At 39.0% G+C, this 11,746-nt stretch overlaps 1 protein-coding gene across 1 annotated transcript; it reads right to left on the reverse strand.

Moving 5' to 3' along the window:
* Positions 1-8,668: 8,668 nt before the first annotated feature.
* Positions 8,669-11,241, reverse strand: LOC133930422 (probable 2-carboxy-D-arabinitol-1-phosphatase). The gene is made up of 7 exons (XM_062377101.1): positions 11,014-11,241; positions 10,168-10,382; positions 9,684-9,803; positions 9,484-9,583; positions 9,268-9,407; positions 9,093-9,172; positions 8,669-8,931 (listed from the first exon to the last, which is right to left on the reverse strand). The coding sequence occupies exons 1-7, from the start codon at positions 11,126-11,128 to the stop codon at positions 8,805-8,807; spliced, it is 897 nt and encodes a 298-aa protein (XP_062233085.1). The 5' UTR covers positions 11,129-11,241; the 3' UTR covers positions 8,669-8,804.
* Positions 11,242-11,746: the final 505 nt, after the last annotated feature.

Consider the following 11,746-nt stretch of genomic DNA (forward strand, 5'->3'; position numbering starts at 1 on the left):
GTCTCATGGCCTAGCCCAGTCTTGTCAGAACGTAACCCTTCCTCTCATCCGCACCGCAGGATGGCAACGAGGAATATAGAGAGAGGGTGGCTTGCCCATCTCGATCCAACAGTGCGTCGCCGGAGCACTGCTAATTCGCGTTGTGTGCTGTTCTTCGGTCTTTCGTCTCGTTAGAGGAAGTTCTTGCATCTTACAGGTGAAGTGGTAAATGTCTTTTTAGTAGACTACGGTTGTCGTGGGTTTTTAAGCGTAGAAGCATGTTTTCTTTTGATTTTGATTGTTACGGCGTTTCGACGTTAATTCATGCACTTGTTCAGAGGTGTTGTTTCGGAACACATCTATTTTCTGTCTTCATCGTCAATGAAGAAGTGAATGTAGCAAATTGCTACTTTTTGACCTATTATTTGGTTGCCTTGATGCGCTTTCTATTAATCTATTTAATAAAATGTGAGTATGTCGCATACTTGTAATTGTTATTATTCCTCATATCCAATACTTGAATTATTTATATATATTGAAAGTTATATCTTCGTTCATGCATGAAACGTATTCTATGTAATTCTTAAAGCGATATGCTTCTTTGTATAGAAGTATGTGATCCTGAAAGTTATGCTGTGGCCAATGCATGAGGCATGACATACATGTGTATTTCTTGCATTGAAAGTTTATCGTCGTCTTGTAGCATCGACCGTACTGATGCGACATCATACATTACCTGAGAAGGGATACGGTGCATACCCTCATGTTACTCGAAGGGGTAAAGGTGAAGAAGAGTATGATATGTGCATATATATGCATTCATATGATATTTTTTAATTTGATAGCATTGATGTCTTACTTTGCAAGAAAGTCTTTAATTTGACTTATATATGATACGATTGTGAAGGATCAAGATAGAGAATGCTAAAATTGTTAATGTTGTTACTGGTCTTGCTTAGTCATAATTCTCCAGATGTTGTTAGCGTGTTCTATTTTCAATTTCTATTAAAGATAATCGTTTAACCAAATGTGGCTAAATAGCTTGTTAAAGCAAATTCGGTTGTTGTGATTTCAAATTTCACCATTGCTTACTTTCCAGGTACATTTTGAGGTGATAGAGCGCATGTGGGATAGGTAGCTACATGTTGTTTTCATATTAACATTTGTCTCTTGGTTAAACTTGTTATGCTGGTAAATGATGACTCTTCGCTATATGACCTATGTTTTGGGTCGTTGTGGCTTGAAAGTATGTTCAAAGTATATAAAGGAACTACAAAATTAATCAGATCATGCACTATAATTATAAATCAGATATATATGTCCATAAACATCTCAAATTGGATATCGCAAATATAGGCTGACTAATATATCTGGACGTTGACCAATAAGAAAACTCAAAAGAACAGAAATAATCATATCAAATGCAATAGCTTTTTTAAAAAATGGGTAAGCATCCGGCTTTTTGCATCATAAGATGCATATAACTAACAATTAATTATTACAAAGCTATGGCATATGCAGTCTAACATCTCACGGAGAGGAAAAACAAAGTAAAAAGATAAAGAGTCATGAAGCTTGCAATCTGTAACTATATGACCATCCATGTTTAGTCAAGAGTTCTATTGTCACCACCTTCAATATATGATAAACCATCATAAACTCTACCTTTTGATCCTCCCTGTGTAGAAGCCTCAATAACCTTAGCCAATAAGTGACTTTGAAAAGCGTTTGCATGAATGATATTTTTGTTTTTTTTATAAAATACTATATCACTACGACAGAGCCAAGTGACCCCAAACGTTACCGATATCCCAACTAAGATTGTTCTTTTTTTCTTAGCTCCTATCTTCCGTAACCAATTACCGATCATATGTGACACGTTCCTCGGTTTTTTAATCCCTAAGGTTATTATAATAATATACCATATAGTCTTAGCTAATGAACAATTAAAAAAAGGTGTTGGATAGTTTCATTATGATTACAAAAGGAGCACTTTAGACTGCCATTTTTTTTTTTTGACCATGTTATCTTTGGTCAAAATCACCTCATGTCCTATGTATCATAAGAAAACTTTTGTTTTTAACAGAAGCTTGAGTTGCCAAAGCCACTTGTTTGGGATATTGATAGGTTGGTTTAGCATTTGTTTGTATATCGATTGGACGGTAAATTATCCTTTCCCATTTAGATTACATTTGTAAATATCTCTATCATTAGAGAGCTGGATATGAATAAGTTACAATGTCAATTATTGTCATTCAATTAGTTTGTTCCTAATGATCGGTCAGCTGAAGGATAAATTAAGATGTATGCTTCTCATGACCTTCGCTATTGTGGCTTGTTTATGTCTCACTACCTGGTACATCAAGGGATAAAATTGGCTTAGTGGGTATTTACTCAGCCAAATATCATTCCAGAAGCGAGTTTGCTTCTCATTCTATATTTAAAAAGACCCCATTTGAGAAATTCATTTTTAATTTTCATAAAACCAGTCCAAAAGTGTGAATCTCCTAGCTATCCTTGGACTTGTGTGAGCTCTTTAAAACCAAGATACTTATTGCTGAGCAGATGTTACCAAACCCTATCCTCATTAAATAGCTTAAGAAGCCATTTACTTAGAAGACACATATTTTTGACCGTGGTAATTTCCAAACCCCTTGATCCTTGGGTAGGCAAAGAATGTCCCAGCGTGTCAGTCTATACTTCTTCTTGTGATTTTCTTCTTGCCAGAAGAACATGGATCATAGATAATCTAACTGTTTAAGGACTCCTCGTGAGATCTCAAAGAAAGATATCATAAAAATATGAAGACTAATGAAGACCGAATTAAGTAGCACTAATCGGCCTCCAGCAGACATCATCTTACCTTTTCAACTGCTCAATTTTCATTCGAATCTATTATCAACCCCCTTCCAATCAATATTTCTTAATTTCTAGTGATGCATTGGAATGTTAAGGTATTTAAAAGCGTATGTATTAATATTAAACCCAAATAAATAAGTATATTGGTCTCTTTGTCTCACCATAGCAGAACAACTCGTTTTTATGGACGTTTATTTTCAACCCGAGAGTTGTTTGAACACACTAAGAATGAGTTTCATATTTTTAGCCTATTCTATGTTATAGTCTATGAAAATAATAATATCATCTACATATTGCAAAATAGATAGATTATCATCTACCAAATGTAGAATCAGACATGTTATTTGTCCATCTTTTAGCTAGACAACCGGCTAACAGAAAAGATCACAGCAGCGGCGTAGTCTACTAAGTGACCCAATTAGTCAAATTGGATGCTGCTATAGATCACATAACATTCCATAATCAATGAGATAGCCATGCTCCTCGAACTCCAAATCGGCCTCTCGCAAGTCGGTAGTGTGATCGTGTGGAGGCATCGAGCAGTGAGAGGCAGAGGGAGGCGTTTGGGCTGAGGGCATGTGAGAAGCCTGCGGCTGTAGCCCTCGCGGTGCGGTGAGCACTTGGACTGTGCCACCAAAATATATGACATATAGAGGAAAAAATTACATAAAATTTTACCTGCTCAAGCTGCCTCGGAACAGAAAATGTCTAGTCTAGCTATCTCGTGTGAAGTGGCATCGTAGATTTCTAGCTATAAATATAATCCCAGAGGAACAGGACACGAGATTGATCAGCCAGCTGCATGCATGAGTGATCCGTACGTGCCAATAAGGACGTACAACTCTCAGTACTCAACTCGATCAACCTAGCTAGTCATTTCAAAATTAACCTTGTCGAAATTCGACCTTTTTAGTCTAGCAGGCAGCATGTCAAGAAAATGCAGCTGTTAATTTGATCGCATTATATATGCTTTTCCAACTATAGATCATTGGCCATATATACCAATGCAGCTGTTACCATTTGCATTTCTTTTTCTTCATATATAGGATCCCAGGAGTACAGGATATATATTAATAACCATACGTCCATGCAAATGTAAGCATTATTCAGGTTCAATGTTCTCCTAACCTATCTTTTGAGTTCTTCTAGGACAGGCTCACGTCCCGTCTCCTTCAATGAACTCAAGCTCACTCGCTCCGTCTGCGTCCTGGATCTCAAGATAGAGTTCCCAGACGTAGGGTCTGTTCTAAATTCAAAAAAAAAAATTTGTAGCTGGATATTTTTAATTTCAGAAATTCGTGAAACTGGAATCGTGAGCACACCAATAGTATTTGGATGAGCTATTTGTTTTTATTTTAGTCTAAAAATAGATATTTAAACTATCTTATCTTACCTTACAAACTTAAGATCTAATGTGGAGTTAGAAGCTGAAGAACTATCAAATAGAACCCTATTTAGTTTAGTTGCATCGGATGAGCTGAACTACCAGAACCAGTTCTTTACAACGTGTGCCCCGGAGCCCTCTGTTATCTAGAATAGCTCTCTCTATATTTCCAAAAAATGTTACCAGAATACTTTAAGTTGTTACCGCTGACTATATCTTCTTCACTCACTATATATAACCTCTCAACCAATCCGAGATTAAGAAAAGAACGAGGAGCGATCCAGCTTGAGAATAAGTCGTTTAGCAATAAGTTATCATCTAGTGCTCAGGATTCTCAAATTTTAGACTGACTTTTCAATCATCAAAGGGAATAGAACCAAAACATCCAACGATGTGCTTTTATTCGTTTTCCAGTTTGAAAGGTTGTCTCCATCCATCCCTAGTCATTTCTTTCCTTTCAAAACTAGTCTTTTTAAGCCATTTTTTATATATAAAAGGGATGGTGGACACAAGTTCAGTTATGTATGTGAGTGAATGCAAGCCTAAAGAAGGATGTTTTTGGATGTAAATACTGCAACTACGTATCTAAGAAATTAAAGATCTCAGGGGGAAACAGTTTTATTTAGACTGAAGCGCAAATTCAGTTAAATGCTCCATTGCTTCTGTCTGCAAAAGTTGAAGACTGATCGAGTCCGTCTCATGCAACTGCAACATAACTCTTGAAATTTGTTCAGTTGATAGGTCAAGAAATTTGCTAGTCTATGGACATCGTACCGGCCGTAACGACCAATTAGTGGAGTACATGAGTATATATGACGATATATATGATTAATCATGAACTAGCTCTTCACCTACTTCAAATTAAACTTCCACGGCTTACTGATCGATCGAGCATCACCCTCAGCAATTCTGTTCACGACGCCTTCCCTTCCTGTTGCTCTCTCACGCACCTCGATCGATCACCTTAGACGACAACCACCAACATGGCCAAGGCACCGAGGGTCGTCGCCGTCGTGCTCAGGGTCGTGACGGCGCGCGGTTGGGCTTCACCGTGGAGCGTTGCCCCCACGCTCCATACGTAACCGCGTGAGAGCATGGTTCTCACCGGCGCCATCGCGGCTGCGGGCGCCATATCGGACCTGGGGAAGAACGGCAACAGCCATGCCGGCTGGCCAGCGATCTGCGGGCAGGTACAGACATTCTGCGACCATGTCAGGGGGGCTCTCATCTCCTGATTTGTCGCAGTTATCCTCTGCTTCTTCGTCTCATGTATTCCATTTACACACCGACAAGCCCTCTGTTGCCATGAGCAGATTTAGAGATAACCCTTCTGTTGCAAGTGACCTCTTCCACATGGTATGGTTCACAGTTTGTTTGTGTAACAGCTGCTGGTTCTTGTTGCATCAACGGTCTGAAACTCCAAAACATCTCATGCCTAGTTTTGATCCATGTCTACAACTTCAACTGCAGAAATTTCATTTTAGTTCATTTTATTTTGGCGACTTTATCTTGTGCTACCGCTTTGGTCAAATTAAAGACGTGTCGACATGACGTGTACATTTCAGAATAATTAATAGATTTAACTAAATTATCCATGATGTTTCACACAACCATTGTATTTTTTTATGGTGGGTTGGTCGAGGTCCAAGCTTCCTCTGATTAGACAGATATTGGGGATACAGATCCTCTCATTTCACCCCTATGATTTCACTCTAACAGCCGTTCAATCTATGATCTACGTTTAAAATTGAATCTGAACTTCACTGGAGTTCAATATTTTTCTGTTAGTTATGTAATATTTTCTGGTTGCATAGCTAGTTCAACGTTTTCTGGTTCGTTATGCAATATTTTCCAGTCAGTTATGCAACATTTTTCGGTTTGGAGTAAAATCACGGTGACTTCAGAGGGGTAAAGTCAGAGGATCATGATCCATATATAGGAGGGTAAGTTGAGAGATCCTTATCTCATTCTGGTTCCAACTGCATTGTTTTCTCATCAGAAAATTTGTGAGTCAAGGGGAAGGATACATCATCATCTCCTTTTTGACGAACTAATAAGGTCCACTGTCATAAGTCATAAGTCTCCTCGCAACCCACATATCATCTAACTGTTTCCCCACTTCAAAAGTGGCCGGCGAAGAGGATTGATAGAATATGTCGGAGTTTTCTCTGGAAAGGAGAGGAACCTAAAAGTGTTAGCGGAGGTCACTGCCTGGTAAATTGGAATACAGTGTGCAAACCAAAAGAGCTGGGAAGGCTTGGATTTTCATATATCCAAAAATTTGCAAGAGCCTTAAGACTAAGATGGATGTGGCATCAAAGTCGGGATGAAGACCGGCTATGGAAAAACTTGCAAATCCCCTGCGACCAGGAAGATAGGGACTTATTCCATGCTTCCACCACAGTCACTATAGGAGATGGCCGGAAAGCATCCTTCTGGCATTCCAGTTGGGTCAATGGTCAGGCTCCTAAAAACATTGCCAAAACCTTATATGGAAGATCAAAAAGAAAGAATGTGACGGTGCACAAAAATCTCACTGATCATAATTGGTTTCGACACTTAAGACATCTATCCACTCATCAAGAACTCGAGGAATTGGTGCGGCTATGGGAAGAAATTAATGAATACTACATAAGCCTTGATCTTAGGGACACAATCACATGGAGATGGACCCCACACGGAGAATACACGTGCAAGAGTGCTTACCGAATCCAGCTCATAGGTTCTTACATCAGTTTTGATATGAAACCAGTTTGGAAAGCAAAAACTGAGCCGAAATGCATGGGTACTTATCCAAAGTAAAATCCTAACAGCGGATAATCTTGCAAAAAGAGGTTGGCCTCATCATCAACACTATAAGCTCTGTCTAACACATGAAGAAACGCCGAAACACTTATGCAAAACCTGCCACTTCACTCATCAAGTTTGGTTGTACATTGTAGCTTGGATGTCGTTTACAGCCTGCCAGAGCTCCAAGCCTACAACACTGTCGGATCATGGTGGAAAAAAGCACGCTTAAAAGTTGAGAAGCACCATCAGAAAAAATTTGGTGGAGCAATTTTATACTTCTGGTGGAACATTTGAAAAGAACGAAATAGGAGAATTTTCCAAGGAGAAAGCATAATTGCGCTGGAGGTGGCATACAAAATAAAAGAGAACCTTTACAGTACACAATGATACTAGATGATAGAGAGTATCATTGTTGTGATCTAACCGTCTATTTTAGTAGGTATTATTGTAATTATCTTGATACATTTAGGGGTAATTACGTCATTGACTGACCGGACTTTGGACTTTCGTCACCCATCATCGACCGACCGACGGAGGGTGGAAACCCTAATAAATGAAATGAACAGAATAAGTGAAAGCTTATCCGAAGAATAAACTAACATTTTGATCTTCCCTAATTAAACATATAATTTACAAGTTTATCATAGTTTTTTTTCCAATCCTACCCTTGTGATACCCATGATACTCTTTAATGATACCCATGATACTGCTAGGCGATAGAGTATCATTGGGCCAATCTAAACCACCGGATGAAGAAAATGGACGGTATACACTCATTTAGGTGTACTGTAAAAGTCCTCAAATAAAAAGGGGACATTGATATGCATACCTTGGCTTTTGCTCATGTTTGAGGCTGATCTAAGTTTCTAGTTTTTATTGTCTTGTAAACTTTGTTTTTAGCGCTTCCTAGCTCTCTAGCTATGTTTCCAATGGTATGGGAACGGTTTGTCCTTAAGGTTTGGATGAGTTGCTACTCTCTCCAGGAGCCTTGATGTTGTACTGAACCTTTGCTTTTTTTTCCTTTCTTTCTCTTAATATATGCTCGGCAATTCTCTTGCCGTCCTTTAAAAAAAAAGTAATAGCCATGGAAAAAAATTCGGATTTTTTAAAAAAAATTGGAGAGCACCGGTAAAACGATTCGATCAAATTTTGGTCCAATTTCAGTCAAATTTCAGCCAAATTTGAATAATTTTGGTGGTCAATTTCGGCCGGTAACACAAATACCGGAGGTGGCCGGTAGGACTGAAAGTTGCCGATTTTCAGCCGAAATTTTCTTCCATGGTAATAGCCACTTCCCAGTCTGTGCTGAGGAAATTCGGCAGGTCCTCTAGGAATCGCTATGTTCTCTGTAAAGTTTCTACGAAATTTCTACAAAATTCTTGGGTCACAAACAACCCATATCTGTCTTTTAGAGGACTGGCCATTTAGCAGTAGGTTAGGCTAACAGCATCTCAATTGTACTGTACCTATCAGCTCTTCAGGGAAATCCCTCTGAAAATATCTGTTAAGGAAAATTTCTGCAAGACAAGGAATTTTTTATACTCAAGGAGTATTTGAGCAAGCACATTATAGATGGTGATACACAGAAAACCATCGTTCCTCAAAGGTTTAATGATTTAGCATGATTCAGTTTACATTCACATCCACAATCACATCTGTCAGGAGCAATTTGTGCAAACTATCATTATACACGCTAAGGTCACATTTAACAAATCATTTCAAGAATCTCAAGTCTAATGAATGTATAATATACAGGGTAGGCATACATGTGCAAAGAAAAAAGAGAGGAAAATTAATACTGATAGGTGTGATCACTATACATGTGTGCTGTCAAATTGAGTGCTTGGAGCATAGCTTCTCCTCCCTTGTTGACCGTGAAGACACACATGCCGCCGTTGTTTACATCAATGGCACGAAACCTGCATTATTCACTTGCTATTTCAGGAAAGAAAAATGATCATTGCGATGAAGTCCCGATGAGATAACATCGTGAAGCAATTTATAATGTTTTCAGCATAATTTTTTATTGTTAAGGGTCTGCATAAATCTCAAAATTGCAGCCAGAAAAGGTCAAGCTTGCCTCTCAGGAGGAAGACCTAGTGCTGTGCAGATGAGCGCACGCAAAATAGATTTGTGTGTAACCACCAAGAAGTTTTCTCCCTGTCAGAAAAAAAGAAGAAGAAGAGTTCAAACCTGAACTAATTGAAGACACACCCTAGAGAAAAAAATAACTAGGAAGGCTCAAAAGTTGATACTGGAGTAAGCAAGATTTCCTCCCAAGCTTGTCTTGATGTTCCCCACAACTCCCTAATTGGGTATATGCCATTTACATGAAAATTTGCAGGGTCCTCCCTCCATTTGGTGTACAACTCTGGATATTGCTTCTTAGCATCCGCTGCCTCCAAGTATGTAATATGGTCAATTTGCAGAAACGGACAAAAAGAATCATGAGCTATAAGGTTTATACATACCATTGGTCATGCCCTCTAAAAAGAAGAGGTGTGCCTCCTTCAATGAATCAAGAAAAACAAGGGGTTCTTCCTTTCCTTGCCATAAAATTTCGGCAGTCGACTGCATAGAAATGTCATTTATACCTTACACAATTCGGCATCAATGCATCATATTGATATTTTTGCTAATTACATTCAGATAGTGGACTTGAAGTTGGAACCTTTGCTCGTGAAATAGGACTAGAGAAGCAAACGTCAAATTTCATGTTTGCAAGAGCATCACGACATTTCTCTGCCTGCTTGGCACCAGTTTCTGTTAACACAGACAGATTTGAGCTTCCCTAGACAAAAGCAATGATTTCATTAATGAATTCAAAAGGTACATCTAGTTATTCAGCGAAAAACAAAATTTTTATTTTGTATAATGAACTCAAGTAGTTACAAATCTTAGTTCACTCTTAAACAATCGTGCAAGGACTACAAACTTATCATCCATGGTATATGGCTAATATATCCATTTTTCCAGTCACTAGAATAGATAAACATGTATCCTGAATGAATCTGTAAAATCATTGATTGAAAATACGTTCCAATGTGTAGAACAGAAATTGCATTTTACAAACATTCATTCATGCATCTCCAAAGTCAATTAAAAGTCTGAAAATCAAGTGAGGTAGCACCCTCTGATTGAAAAGTAATACTAACCTGGACACGGCTTTCCGCATTCCATGAGCTCAAACCATGTCTAACAAGAGTAATCTTCTTCGATGAGGTTAAGATCTTGTTCGTAAGTGATGTTGTTGCTCCTCTAAAGCTGTAAGCAGCACCGGTCACTGAGACTTCATCATCAGGAGGGCTCTGTACAGATACATCACTCAGACCACTATGAGTTGCTTTGATGGTAAGAACCCTCAGCTTGCCTACAACAGCAAGAATAACAATTATTATTATCAATGCAAAAACAGAAGGTGCTGGTTCAAAAGCGTTCAAGCGGAAACAGTGAAACGTTATTTTTGGAGTATCAGAAAGTACTGACTTAGCATATAGTCAGTGTAATAGTGTATACAGGTAAGATGGTGTGCACGATAATTAAAGTTTAAAATCTCCATAGGATTCTGAAGAAATGAAGCTCACAGTTCCTAAAGGGGAATATTTATTTTTTGTTTTTTGAAGCAATAGTCTACACGGAACATGTTCTGGTTTTATCATAGTGAAATCCACTGATTATATCAATGGTAGCAGAAACATTATAGCTTAAGAAAACTTGTGATTGACGACAGCAGCAATACTCAAGTCGGTATTATGGATAAAACACTAGGCATAACTTCTTCACATCCTACACTTAAGTACAAAGTTGTTACATCACTGAAAGAAATCAATTATCCTGTGGATTGCGTCCAATAGCTTTGGAACCACTGAGAGGAAAGACCCTGAGACTTGGTTGAATGGTAATGGGCTAGCCTTACGATTTCACTCGCCCATGCGATAGGGTGTAGTCTTGGAATCAGCACCGAATGGAGAAAGAAAAAAAAGGAAGGGACAAGAAGATACCGGTGTACATGCAGAGGTGAGGCGGCGCCCGGTGTAGCCGGCCGCGGCCGGGGGCGGGCAACGGCGCCGGGAACGCCGTTGGAGAAGGCCGCGTGGCCAGTGAACCGGAGCCCATTTCTTGTGTTCTTCACCTTCCTCTCGTCCCGTCCAAGCGAAGCTTCTGTGCGGCCGGCGGATAGAGCGATAGGCGCTTGGCTTCTTCTAGCTCTGGAAGCAGCACGTCCCTCTCTTTCTCAAGCATAAATATCCTGTCTTTAATATAAAAATGGATTTAACTAAAAAATGATATTGAACCAGGGCCATGTTGCTATAGAGAGTACTACAGAATAACCTTTTGAATGCAAGTATTTCACAGGCATCCCACGAGAATTTTGCAGGTATTTAGTTTCAGTTCAGTTCCTCCAAAATTCGTCACCATCCAGCATAAGCTACACGCTTGTTCTACAGTAGACCCTGCAAGTATTTTCTTTTTGTGAAGGGTGGATGGAACTCCTCACTTGGTCCGTTGACGATTAGAACAGCTTCACATGTTGTTGTACTTTCTCTTACCGATAGCCACAAATTCAAGGAGATATTTGTGCCATAGGAACAAAAAATCTCCAATAATCCAGGTAGAATATCTCACGAAATCATCCGTACTCTTTTCATCCCAAGAATGACGCAGTTCACAATTCGACAAAACAAACTCTACATAGATTCCAGCCAATTCATGGCACATCAGCAGCTAATCCCA

The sequence above is a fragment of the Phragmites australis genome, chromosome 1 (genome assembly GCF_958298935.1).
Source record: "Phragmites australis chromosome 1, lpPhrAust1.1, whole genome shotgun sequence".
Lineage (NCBI taxonomy): Eukaryota > Viridiplantae > Streptophyta > Magnoliopsida > Poales > Poaceae > Phragmites > Phragmites australis.

Coding starts and splice junctions, on each gene's coding strand:
- LOC133930422 (XM_062377101.1), bottom strand. CDS start 11,128: ATGGGCTCCGGTTCACTGGCCACGCGGCCTTCTCCAACGGCGTTCCCG. Junction 9,804..10,167: donor ATGCGGAAAGCCGTGTCCAG/GTTAGTATTACT, acceptor GCTTTTGTCTAG/GGAAGCTCAAATCTGTCTGT. Junction 9,408..9,483: donor TTTAGAGGGCATGACCAATG/GTATGTATAAAC, acceptor ACTTGGAGGCAG/CGGATGCTAAGAAGCAATAT.